Source organism: Schistocerca gregaria, chromosome 2 (genome assembly GCF_023897955.1).
Source record: "Schistocerca gregaria isolate iqSchGreg1 chromosome 2, iqSchGreg1.2, whole genome shotgun sequence".
NCBI classification, from domain to species: Eukaryota; Metazoa; Arthropoda; class Insecta; order Orthoptera; family Acrididae; genus Schistocerca; species Schistocerca gregaria.
Genome location: NC_064921.1, coordinates 945,445,120 through 945,459,178, shown reverse-complemented (window position 1 = coordinate 945,459,178; position 14,059 = coordinate 945,445,120). Strand labels below are relative to the sequence as shown.

At 37.0% G+C, this 14,059-nt stretch overlaps 1 protein-coding gene across 10 annotated transcripts in view; it reads left to right on the top strand.

Moving 5' to 3' along the window:
* Window positions 1-14,059, top strand: part of LOC126335403 (serpin B6-like) — a 236,340-nt gene that overhangs the window by 89,713 nt on the left and 132,568 nt on the right. For all 10 annotated transcript variants that reach the window (XM_049998659.1, XM_049998654.1, XM_049998661.1 and 7 more), the window contains one exon: window positions 1,522-1,732. In XM_049998659.1, the coding sequence (XP_049854616.1) occupies window positions 1,522-1,732 (211 nt within the window). The remainder of the gene's footprint in view (window positions 1-1,521; window positions 1,733-14,059) is intronic.

Genomic DNA, 14,059 nt, shown 5'->3' with positions numbered 1-14,059 from the left:
CAGTCATGTGAATGTATCGCCAACTTCTCCTGAAATTAAGAAAATTATATATCCTATCAAAGACAAAAGTTCATTTGCATTTCGTGGGGTTTCCAATAGGGTACTAAAGATTTGTTTCCATACAGTAAGCCCTGTATTATCATAAATATGTAATGCATCACTAACTCAGGGCATTATTCTAGATATACTGAAATATGCCAGTATTAAATCCCCCTTTAACAAAGATAAGAGAGATGTTGTTAACTACCAAACTGGTTCATTGCTGACGTTATTTTTCAAAATTTTTGAGATGGTGATGTAATCTAAAATAGTATGTCACTTGAGCAACAATAATATCCTCAGTAAATCACAGTTTGGATTCTGGAAGAGTTGCTCTACTGAGAATGTCATTTATATGTTCACTCACCAAATTTTACAAGCAATAAATAAAAAAAAAGTACTGGTTAGTATTTTCTGCACCCATATTAGCCATTTGACTGTGTAAATCACAATAATCTCCAGGTTAAACTGAAGTTTTATGGAACTGATCGTGTAGCCAACCATTGGATAGTGTCATATCTAACCAAAACAATGTAGGAAGTTGTAACCAGTAATTCAACCAGTGTAGTTTGGGGAAATGATTCTGACTGGGTAGAAATCACATCTGAGGTTTCCCAAGGCTCAAGCTTAGGCCCACCATTGTTCCTCAGATGTGTAAATGATTATCTGTCTAATGTACAACAAGCAGAATTAGTTATTTTTGTGGATGACACTTGTATTGTAATCAATCCCAGCAGACATAAAGCAACAGAAGAAACTGGAAACAAGCTTCTCAAAAGCACCATTGACTGATTTTCTGCAAATAGTGTCACCTTTAATTTTAAAAATGCACAACATAGTAAGTTCTTCACATCTAGGGTACAACACCAATCTTCTTTAAGAAAGAAAGTCTTCATTGCTCAAAAACGTGCTTCAAGAGTAATAAGGGACACTCACCCGTGATCATCTTGTAGACATCTGTTTAATAAGCTGGGCATACTGACTACTGCTCCACAGTATATATATTCCCTCATGAAGTCCGTCATAAATAATCCACTGCAGTTCAAAAGGAACAACGCTGTACATAGTTACAATACCAGAAGGAAAATTTACATTCATTACTCCACATTATGGTTGTGTTTAGCACGAAAAGGGGTGCACAATGCTACAACTAAAATTTTTGATAACTTACCCTCTGATATAAAATATCTGACAGACAGCAAAGTAAAAGTTGAAAACAAACTGAAAAAGTTTCTCCATGACAACTCCTATTCCACAGAAGAATTTCTTTCCAATTGTTGATTATGATCTACACATTGCGGTCATCATTATGAATCACCTTTTATTTATGATATGTCATTTCTGCTAATTTGTAAGTAAATTAAAATAGCACTGTTCTTTATGTGTTTCAAAATTGGTAAAATCTCCAAAATTACTTCATGTTTTAAATTCATTGATTCGTCAGTTCATTGTGGCTTTATAGAGAATTGACGTTCTTTGTAGGGATCTGATGACACAGTGCTTGAAGCAGCCAACAAGGTTTATGCACAAGTGAGTTTTCCAATTAAAGAAGAATTCAGAGCATCTGCTGCAAAATTTCTAGCTGAAGCTGAGGAAGTTGATTTTATCAAAGAAACAGAGAAATCAAGAGCTATAATCAATGAATGGGTGGAGAACAAGACACATAAGAAGATAACGAATTTAATGCCTGAAGGTAGGAGATTTCTTTTTACTATTTTTTAAGTTTATTGTGAGCATCTCATTGTGCAAAATCTCAACAAATGTTTCACCAACTAAATTTTAGTTGATGTACTTGTATAACCTTTATAAACAAGGCACCCCAATAAAGAGTTTAAAACTTTAGCATTGTATATGAATGTATACTAACACCTTAACAGAACTTTCTCTGTTGTCATTCTCCATCAAAACACATAAATTTTTCACTCATGGAGTGATGAAGGGCATAATCATACCACTAAAAGCACTACGAGTAGTTGTTAAAAAAATGGCTGATTTTACTAACCTTGAATGTGACAACCATACACTAGAAGTTTCGTAAGTAAATTGTTTAATTGTCAGATGATATCATACAACAAGTGAGGCAAATGTTCCTTTCAGTCTTGCAAAATTGACTCAACAAGCATCTCTTGAATTGGGCTTTTCCTAAATGCCCTGGAACATATTGAGATGTCATTTGCATCTTAACCTTTGCAGATTTACAACAATGTAAGAACTAAAAGACACATGTCTTTGGCTCATAAAAATATTTTTACTGAAATGTTATTTTTGTTGGATGAAGATGATTTCATCAAAACAAAATCTTCTGTGATAACTCAACTGATAACTGAAAAACTGTGATAGACTTTAAAACATATTCACACCTGCCTGTTTTTTATGCCTTAAGCAAGAGCAAAATTTACAGCACTTCATCATTTTAAAAGATAGGCACTGTGCCAATAGTCATTGACAAAGATTGTCAGTTACACCATGTACAGTACGCTTCTAACTAGATAGCACACCATTGCACTGTCTTAACCAATTCCTTGACTCTCCAGTGACTGATTCCCAGGTGGATAGTTCAAGCTGAGGCCATTGGACAGTCAGGCAATCTACTGGACCTGATATCTCTTCATTTGTATAGTTTATCAAAATCAGCTACACTTCACTTTTACTCACTCACTGAACCAAAAGAAGACCCAAATCTGCAGTTAAAGAAATTGCATACTGCTAGGAGTTTGACAAGAACAATTTCAGATGGGATGCTGCCATATCACCCGCATTGCTCACTTTGAATCTTTAAAAAACTGTAATTTAAATGCTTGATGTATTTTGCTAAGTAATGGCACTAAAACCAGTTATAATAAATTTATATAACTGAAAAGCTGTAAATTTGTTATTGAAAGGCATTATATTAGTTTTCTATAAACAGTTCTAATAGAGTGTGATCATAAGAACTCTGTTTTTCATGTAGTGTTCACTGCTGCGCTATTATTCTTTATAAGTACTACTTGCTATTAAATGTTTGCTTTCATAGTTACACAGCTCCATATTTATACATGATAACTACTACAATAACCCATAAACAAATGTTTTTAAACTTTAGAGATTAATCCTCAAAATCCATTTGCAATTTCCAAACTTCTTTGCCCATGTGGACTTACAGTGCTACTTATTGCACAACATCTACATTTTTGCATTATAGGCCCTTCCTCACAACTAATTTTATTTTCCATTATTTCCTGATTTTCCACATTTCTTTTTCGTTCTTTCTCTGTATAGAAGCGTGATTTTGTAAGATTTATTTTGTACATTGTTATGACTTGTGATTTTATGTAAATTTGTTCTAGACAGGGATTCCAATTATTATTGTAATTTGTAATTTTCTTAACGTACACTGTGTCTGTCATAATGTTATGTTCATAGTTCTAATTTAATTAAATGTACACTGCGGCTTTAATTTTTAGCATAGTTCATTGGTATAGGATTAGTTTATGTTTAAAGAATTCAACTGGATCAGTTTTGTGATTGGTGGCCATGACATACTGCAAAACAATACTAAATACCTCCTCTGAAAACTGTGTAGAACAGGTAATTTGAAAGTCTACTCATGATGCAAACATATTGGATTTAATAGCAATAAAATGGGCCTGACCCATTAGAGGATGCCCACGTTGAAGCTCATCTCATTGATATTGAGGCAGTAGCAGCAATAATGATAAACAAAGTACAAAAGGTAACCAAAATGAGTTGAAAGATTTACAGTAAAACCCTCTTTTTTCCACTTTCCATTGTGCTGATCCAAAAAAAGTGTAAAATGCAGGAAAGTGTAAAATACAGGAAGGCATAGGAAACACAAGAAGATATATATTTCTTGCTTGTTGTCTTCTGTTTATTAAGACTGCCAGCTTTCTTGTTTTAACCAATGTTATGCCACAAGTTTTATTTTCCGTAATTTTATAATAATTAGCTTAGCACCTCCTGCTTCACTCATGTATACTGTATGATCTATAGGAATGTTTTTGTTTTTCTTTAATCAAATATTTATGTTGTTCACAAATTGCAATTCATGCTAATTATGGCAAAAGATGCATGATCTTTCCCGAATGCACTTCTGACGACGAAGCAGTTCTGATAGCTGGAGTCCAAGGTTTTTGTTAGCCATGCCTTTTGTGTTTTTGTGGTGTATTTCTTTATATCTAAACAAGGAGTTAAATACCAAATTCATATATTTACCTTTAAAACTTTTTTTAATATAATAAAATATTTTATTAAAAATGTTCGTCCTCTATTTCACCCTTTAGGGATAGAATTTCCAAAAGCAGTAAAACACATATTTTTTATTTCTGTTCAAGAAGTCAAATACGAGTTTTCATAAATGTAGTTTTAAAAATGCTTTATTAGTTTTTTAACAATGATTTATTTTCAATAAAATTTTCCCAACTGTTTTATCCCCTTGGTTGTTGAATATCCAAAAATGTCAAAACAAATATTATATTGTTTGTGTCTGAGAAACCAGATACCAATTTTCATAGTTCTGCCTTCAAAATTGTCTTCATGGCAACATATTTTCAAAAAGCCTTTCATTCCCCGCTTCACCCCCTTAGGAGAGGAATTTCGAATTGTGAAATGCGAATTGTGGTTTATTTGTCTCGTATTCTACATAATCTAAATCATTTGATTCAGGTACAGGGGACATGTCAAATTGTGGTAAAATTTCACAATAAACAAAGAACAGTTGATGTTAACAAACAGCTTCATAATCATAACACAGTTTTGTTATATATATACATACAATAAAATTTAACATTTAATTATCCCTTGCTCAAATTATCATTTCATCCTCTATTAATTCTTCTATTGAATAGTAACATTTCTTCCATAGATTGTGCAGCAGTCTCGTTTTTAGAATCTCTGGCTTCATATTAAATATGTGTTTGCCCATTAACTTGTTATGTATTGTCATCCCCATATACTGTGTAGTCCATGCATATAATTTCAACTGGTCTGTGGATAGCATAAAATTATTTTTATTTCTTGTTTTGTGTGTATGGTTAAAATGATTCTCCTCAAATAATGTTTGTCTGCTGTGTATGAAGATTATAATCTCATAAATGTATATGGAGGGAACAGTTAGGATTTGTAGTTTCCAGAATAATGGGCGACAAGACTCTGTTTGCTGTGTTGGATGGTTCAAATGGCTCTGAGCACTATGGGACTCAACATCTTAGGTCATAAGTCCCCTAGAACTTAGAACTACTTAAACCTAACTAACCTAAGGACATCACACACACCCATGCCCGAGGCAGGATTCGAACCTGCGACCGTAGCAGCCCCGCGGTTCCGGACTGCAGCGCCAGAACCGCACGGCCACCGCGGCCGGCTGCTGTGTTGGACAATTTTCTTTTGCAGTTTCATTATTCAAGATACACTACTTGAACTTCCTCTGAAAATTATCCTGTATCTAATGACAGATTCAAAATAACTATGACAAGCAATTTTATGTGTACTCTAGTCAGTGGAATTTGTTAGTATTTGCATTGCAAATGCAAAACTGCTTAGTGTATTTTATAAGAAGTCAGTATGTGTATTCCAGCTCAAGTTCTTGTCCATATATAGTCCCAGGAATGACATCTTTCTTTGATTGATTGTTATATTGTATTTTAAGATCCACACATTTTGAATGTTTGGTTTTGATACGTACCATATGGGTTTTTGAAAGGCAATGGAGCTCAGAATTTTTTCTGTGTCATCATCTTCAATTAAAACAGAAGTAACATCTTCAAACAGAACTGATGGGGAATTTATATTTATGGGTAAGTCATTTACATAGAATAGGAACAGAATAGGCCCCAATCCCTTCTGAGATGATGAGTACACACCATACAGATATCAACATTCAATCCTTGGAGGTTTGGGCTGGGCGGCGATGAGTCAGTCTGGCACTATTTCACCCCCTTGGGGGTTGAATTTCCAAAAACAGTGAAACACTTATTTTTTTCATTCCTAACTGAGAAATAATTCAAATACCAATTTTCAAAGATTTGGCTTTGTCCCCTATCTTACCCACTTAGAGGTTGAATTTCCTTAAACAGTGTAACACACATTTATTTCTAACTGAGAAGCCAAATTCAAATTTTAATATATTTAGCTTTAAAAGTGCTTTGATAATGAAATATTTTATTAAAACATTTAATCTTCTGATTCCAAAAACACTGAAATATGTATTTTGTTATTTGTAACTAGAAGTCAAACACCAGCTTTCATAGATGTAGCTTTAAATACACTTAGTAGTTGTTTAATAATGATTGATTTCCAAAAAAAGGTTTCACCTACTATTTCATCCCCATAGCAGTTAAATTTCCAAAAACCCTGAAACACAAATTTCTTTATGTCTGACCGAGAAACCAAATACCAATTTTCATAGGTCTAACTTCAAATTTGCTTTAATAGCAACTTAGTTTGAAAGAACTTATTATCCCCTGTTTCACCCCCTTAGCAGTGGAATACCAAGAAATCCCATCTTAAATGATGCCTACAGTATAAGATCAACACCTCTGCCAGTTGGACATAGTGATGATGAAGAGGGAAACCCATGCACACTTTTGTGTGTGACAGCACTCAGCCACTGTCTTTGTGATTGAAATAAAGGCAGTGGCTGAGTGCTAACACAAACAAATGCATGTTTCCTTCTTTGTTCCAATCATGTGCAATGGTGTAAGTAAAACACAGAAGCAAACGTTTTAAAAAGATATTTGTGTTCTAATGTGAGATTTATTATAGATAATCATTATAAATCTGTGGCAAATAAAACTTGTGACACAATATTGGTTAAGACACTAAGTTGGCAGTCCTCATAAATAGAGAACAGCAGACACGAAATCTACATCTTGTTGCCAACAAGGAGGGCACCCAGTTCAGGGACGTTCTGGATGAGAAAGAGGGCAGAAATTTTTGTCATGTTATGGAGCGTCTTCAGGAGGATTGTTTATGTCCCATCAGGTCTTACCAACCTAAGACAGTGCTCCTAGAACAAATTAGTGTGTAACAACAATTCATGAAAGCCCATTATAGAGTTGCACATCTTCTAAGGCAGTGTTCATTTGTATAAATGACTGTGAAATTAAAGCTGTTGTAATACAATACAATGATCAAAAGGTGATAAGTTACTATGGGAACTTACACACTACTTAATCTAACTTAAACTAACTTACACTAAGGACAATGCACACAGCCATGTCTAAGGGAGGTGGGGGGGGGGGGGAGGGGGGTGGAGGGGTAATCGTGGTGGCTAGGTGACCACACGGCCAATCAGAAGGAAGGTTGCTGCTAAAGTCTCTGTCGTCAGGCTGTGATTATTGTATTGTATTGTTTATTTATTGATCCTGTGAATCATACATTAAGCCTAACACATGGGAAAAACACTCTAAAAATATACAAATAAATTTTATACATACACAGTTCTTACTTTTGGCCTTGAGTGCAGTACACACGCGCGCACACACACACATGTATATAACATTCCACACATACTTAGAATGCACAAATAAATTTATAAATAAACATTTACTATTTTGGCCCTAATTGTATAAACTATTTAAATTTTTTCACATATTTGCATACTAGATAAAAATCCATCAATACTATAGTAGCAGTTCCTTAGCAAAGCATCACTCGTGGCAGTTTTGAATTTATGCAAGCCATTTCTTGCCTTAAGTTTTTTAGGTAGTTTTTTGCATAGTTTTTTTCTGTTTGCAGGGGGTCTTCTTTGTTTTAATGTTGTATGAGCAAACTGCAAATGTAAATCTTGATTATTACTTGTTGTGTATGAATGGTTATTTGGTTTTTTGGAGCAACCTTGCTGTTGTCATCTATGATTTTCCTTATAAACAATATTGTTTCTAAGATATATAGGCATGGTAGTGGATGAATATGAAGCTTTTAAAATTAAGTTTTGCATGAAGATCGAGGTGCTATGCCTCCCATGGCTCTTATAATTGTTTTTTGTGCTGTGTTTCATATAATTCTTTCTTGTGCAATGAAACAGCCTTGCACACGACTCTAGGAGCAACCTTCCTTCTGATTGGCCGCGCGGTCACCTTACCACCAAGATTAGCACAGCTGGATGGTGAATTTCCCCAGCAAATTAAACCATACCTTTGAAGCGATTCTGCTTGGGAATAGTACATATTTTCTTATGACTTGCATTGATGTGCATCCAGCAAGAATTTTAATACAAAACAAATGGTGTTTAATTTACTACATAGGTGTTATGTGTGGTTCTGCCATCTTAGGTCAATTTGGATCTTGCTCATTACAATTTCAAGTTTTTTGCGTAACAGTTCTGTGTTGCAGTTAGAGGCTGTTTATTCTGCACTGTGTGTATATGTATAGTGTTTGTTTTCTGCATGTTTATTATTAAGTTGTTCATTGTGAATCATTCTGATACATGTGAAGTGCTCTTTTTTATTTCATTTTGGAGCTCTTCTGTGATCTTTCCTTTTATATGAATATTTTTTTCATGAGCATATTTAATGTACTTATAGTTAGAGCTGTGTGGTTCCAAGTCATTCTCAAACAGCAAGAACAAGATTGGTGCCAGTACAGAACTGTGTGACACACTGTTTTTAACACAGTGTTTTTCTGAATGATAGGAAATTAAAATTTTGCCTTCTCTATATAAGACATCAACTGCACGCATCAAAAAAAGTTTTGCATCACCCCGGTTCCCAGAACTCCTGAAGATAGACGTTGACTGTGGATATTGTATCACAGACGCAGTCCCTTTGACTGTTCAGAGATATCACTACACCCACCCAAAGATGTAAACAACCATGCATGGGCAGAGCCTATTAGATGGAGGGGGTCTGACAGCCAATCAGTTCCAGTCATTCCCCTGGGAAAGAGGTACACGGCTCGTATTGTCTGTAATTCAATTGCGCCAGGAAGGGCTATCAACAAGGGTAGTGTCCAGGCATCTTGGAGTGAACCAAAGCAATGTTGTTTGGACATGGAGGAGATACAGAGAGACAGGAACTGTCGATGACATGTCTCGCTCAGGCCACCCAAGGGCTACTATTGCAGTGGATGACCGCCACCTGCGGATTATGGCTCGGAGGAAACATGACAGCAATGCCACCATTTTGAGTAATGCTTTTCATGCAGCCACAGGATGTCATGTTACGATTCAAAGTGTGTGCAATCAGCTGCATGACGCGCACTGTGTACAACAGGCTGCATAATGCGCAACTTCACTCCCAACGTCCATGGCGAGATCCATCTTTGCAAACACGACACCATGCAGTGCAGTACAGATGGGCCCAACAACATGCAAAATGGACCGCTCAGAATTGGCATCACATTCTCTTCACCAATGAGTGTCGCATATGCCTTCAGCCAGACAATCGTCGGAGACGTGTTTGGGGGCAGCCCGATCAGGCTTAACGCCTTAGATACTACTGTTGTAGGTGTGGGCTTCATGTCTATCTTGGCTAGAATAATGGAATGCTAGAAATGGAATGATCATATAAAGTTGATCGTCGGTAAAGCAGATGCCAGACTGAGATTCATTGGAAGAATCCTAAGGAAATGCAATCCGACAACAAAGGAAGTAGGTTACAGTAAGCTTGTTCGCCCACTGCTTGAATACTGCTCAGCAGTGTGGGATCTGCACCAGATAGGGTTGATAGAAGAGATAGAGAAGATCCATGGGAGAGCAGCGCACTTCGTTACAGGATCATTTAGTAATCGCGAAAGCTTTACGGAGATGATAGATAAACTCCAGTGGAAGACTCTGCAGGAGAGACTCTCAGTAGCTCGGTACAGGCTTTTGTTAAAGTTTCGAGAACATACCTTCACCAAAGAGTCAAGCAGTATATTGCTCCCTCCTATGTATATCTCACGAAGAGACCATGAGGATAAAATCAGAGAGATTAGAGCCCACACAGAACCATACCGACAATCCTTCTTTCCACGTACAATACGAGACTGGAATAGAAGGGAGAACCAATAGAGGTACTCAGGGTACCCTCTGCCACACACCTTCAGGTGGCTTGCAGAGTATGGATGTAGATGTAGATGTAGATGTAGATGTAGATGTAGAATGCATTCACTGTGCTGTTTGTTGTGGCTTACTGGCACTCCTATTTTTTAATTCATTGTTAATCCAACTCCTGCATTACCCCTATTCCATTTTGTATTTATAACCCTGCATTCATCTGACCAGAAGTCTAGTTCCTCTTGCCACCAAACTTCATTACTTCTCACTATATCTAACTTTAACCTATCCATTTCCCTTTTTAAATTTTCTAACCTACCTACCCGATTAAGGAATCTGACATTCCACACTCCAATCCGTAGAACACCAGTTTTGTTTCTCCTGATAACGCCGTCCTCCTGAGTAGTCCCCAACCAGAGATCCGAATGGGGGGACTATTTTGCCTCGAAAATATTTTACCCAAGAGGATGCCATCATCATTTAACAATACAGTATAGCTGCATGCCCTCGGGAAAAATTATGGCTGTAGTTTCCCCTTGCTTCCAGCTGGGGGCCAGATCAGTCAATCGGCCAGACTGTTGCCCCTGCAACTACAGAAAAGGTTGCTGCCCCTCCTCAGGAATCACACATTTGTCTGGTGTCTCCACAAATTCCCCTCCATTATGGTTGCACCTACAGTATGGCTATCTGTGTTGCTGAGGCACGCAAGCCGCCCCACGAATGGCAAGGTCCACGGCTCATAGGGGGACAGAATATGTTATATACTACAACAGTTGCATCTTCCAACTATTCTATACATTAATCACTTGACGGCGGATATGCTGCTGGTTCACATCACAAGAAATGTCTTAGAATTCACTTAATTAATATAAACATCTTTCTATGAGAAAAGATTTTAATTTATTGTTAAAATTGTTAAAATCATTTCCCTGATATGATCTTAAATAGTTTGGTAGTTTGTTAAACCAAATCAACCCACTGATGTATGGTCTCCTGTTTTTAATTTTTTTCTTTCCCCAAAGTAGTTCTGTTTTGTTCGGATGTTGTGATCATGTACTTAACTGTACTTGATAACTTGTAAATTATTTAAATATGTATAAAGAATATATTGTTAAGTATTTTTGCTCTCTTTGGCATATCCCATGTATAAGTCTGATTGCTTATTATTGTAATACCAATATTCATTTTTAATGGACATCAACTACACAGCCCCATGATTCAATCCTATAGTAAAAAAGGTGTACATTAATTCATAGTAAACCACTTTGAATGTTTGACTAGGAACTATCTTGGTGAGCTGGCTAAGGCGATATAAGCCACTATTAACTTTTCCACACATAAAATTAATGTGGTTTGTTTGCCACAGATTTTCATTAGCATACATACCTAGAAATTTACATCAGCCCATGTCTGTTACCAAGATGTTGCATACAATGTTTACAGTGGTATGGTGGGAACTGCATGTTTCAAATGCCAATAAATTGAGGCCTTGATCATTGACATATTTTGTTAATTCCTTGACACCACTAGTAGCATAAGATTCTAGTTTCTTACAGCCTCTACCATAGAATAAAACTGAGGTGTCATCTGCAAAGCTTATAATGTTAGAGTTAATGGGTTATGAAAAGTTGTTTTGATACGTATAAAGAGAAGATAGGGCCCAAGGATTGAGCCAAGAGGTACACATTGCAATACTGTCTTTCTAGTGGACTGAAAATTTATAGTATTACATTAATTTTTATGTCAGTTTAGTGCATTGCTTATGATTCAACAGGTATGATGCTATAAGATGTGTATCTCCTGTATCATATCAGCTTTTTTAGAAGTAACGTATCATTTACTGTGTTGAATGCTTTTGTCAGATCTAAAAATATATCTGTGGTTTGCATCCTCTGGTACATCAGACAGTACACTTCGTGGAAGAACTGTGTAACTGGTGTGGTCGTGCTCAGCGCTCTCTTTTAAAGCCATGCTGAGAATCTACACTGAAGAGTCAAAGAAACTGGTACACCTGCCTAATGTCATGTAGGTCCCCCAAGAGCATGCAGAAGTGCCACAACACGACATGGACTCGAACAATGTCTGACGTAGTGCTAGAGGAAACTGACACATTGGATCCTGCAGGGCTGTCCATAAATCCATAAGATTATGAGGCGGTGGAAATCTTTTCTGAAGAGCATGTTGCAAGGCATCCCAGATATGCTCAGTAGTGATCATGACTGGGGAGTTTGGTGGCCAGCAGTATTTAAACTCAGAAGAGTGTTCCTGGAGACACTGTCACACACACACACACACACACACACACACACACACACACACACACACACATCCATCCATACACAGACACAAGCAGACATATTTAAAGGCAAAGAGTTTGGGCAGAGATGTCAGTCGAGGCAGAAGTGTGGAGGCAAAGATGATGTTGAATGACAGGTGAGGTATGAGTAGCGGCAACTTGAAATTAGCGGAGATTGAGGCCTGGTGGATAACAGGAAGAGAGAATATATTGAAGGGTAAGTTCCCATCTCCGGAGTTCAGATAGGTTGGTGTTAGTGGGAGGTATCCAGATAACCCGGACGGTGTAACACTGTGCAAAGATGTGCTGGCCGTGCACCAAGGCATGTTTAGCCACAGGGTGACCCTCATTACCAACAAACACTGTCTGCCTGTGTCCATTCATGCGAATGGACAGTTTGTTGCTGGTCATTCCCACATAGAAAGCGTCACAGTGTAGGCAGGTCAGTTGGTAAATCACGTGGGTGCTTTCACACGTGGCTCTGCCTTTGATCGTGTACACCTTCCCGGTTACCAGACTGGAGTAGGTGGTGGTGGGAGAGTGCATGGGACAGGTTTTACACCAGTGGTGGTTACAAGGGTAGGAGCCAGAGGGTAGGGAAGGCGGTTTGGGGATTTCATAGGGATGAACCAAGAGGTTACAAAGAGGTTGCCCTGACAGTGCAGAGGCACTCAGTGCATGAGGCCCGTGCCTGCACTGTACAGCTGTGCAGAGCTGCGCATAAGTAGGGCGTGCCAGCCATTGGCTGTATGACGTAAAGACCACAGTCATGCAGGTGCAGATGCCATGGTGTGGGCATTGACTATACCACAAAAACATTTTAATGACTTTGCCTGCTCCTAGTGCAAGCACAAGTACTGGTCGTTTGTTTAATTTTGAATCAGACATAATATTTTCCATTGAAAACTTGTTTGACAGAATCAATGTTTTTAGAATTTTATGAATGTGTTTCATAAGAACTGCTCATCATTTGTGACTACTTAGGTAAAAGTCACAAAATGAAATGCGTATATTATTATTTATGTTCTTTCTGTTTTAAATGATTAAACAGAACAAACACCCTTCTGATTTTTTTAATGTTGAAATGTATGACAACAAGAATTCTTTGAGACAAAATTTAAAATGGTGAAACTTTTAATTTTGACGAAAAAAATTCATGAAGTTCATAAATTTTTTTTTTGAAAAATGACATTAATTACAGATTTGCACATATTTATATGCACAGTTGCAGTATTTTTATAGTTTTGTGATATAGTTGGTCCTTTTATCTTTCTAATGACACCAAACTGAATAAAACTGATTTATAAATAAGAAAGTTGTAGTAGTTAAAAACTTTCAACCTACCTTTCGTACTGACACCAGATGGAGAAAATGCTAGACATTTCAAAATAGCCCCCTGACTACAGTTTTGATATAACAAATCTGAAAAAAATTATTTTATCACTTTCTATTTATGTACTTTGAAAACAAAGATTCCATGACTTACCAGACGGTAAAGCGCTGGTAGATAGGCACAATAAATAAACACACAAACACACACACAAAATTTCAAGCTTTCGCAACCAACGGTTGCTTCGTCAGGAAAGAGGGAAGGAGAGGGAAAGATGAAAGGATGTGGGTTTTAAGGGAGAGGGTAAGGAGTCATTTCAATCCCAGGAGTGGAAAGACTTACCTTAGGGGGGAAAAAGGACAGGTATACACTCACACAAACACACATATCTATTCACACATATACAGACACAAGCAGACAT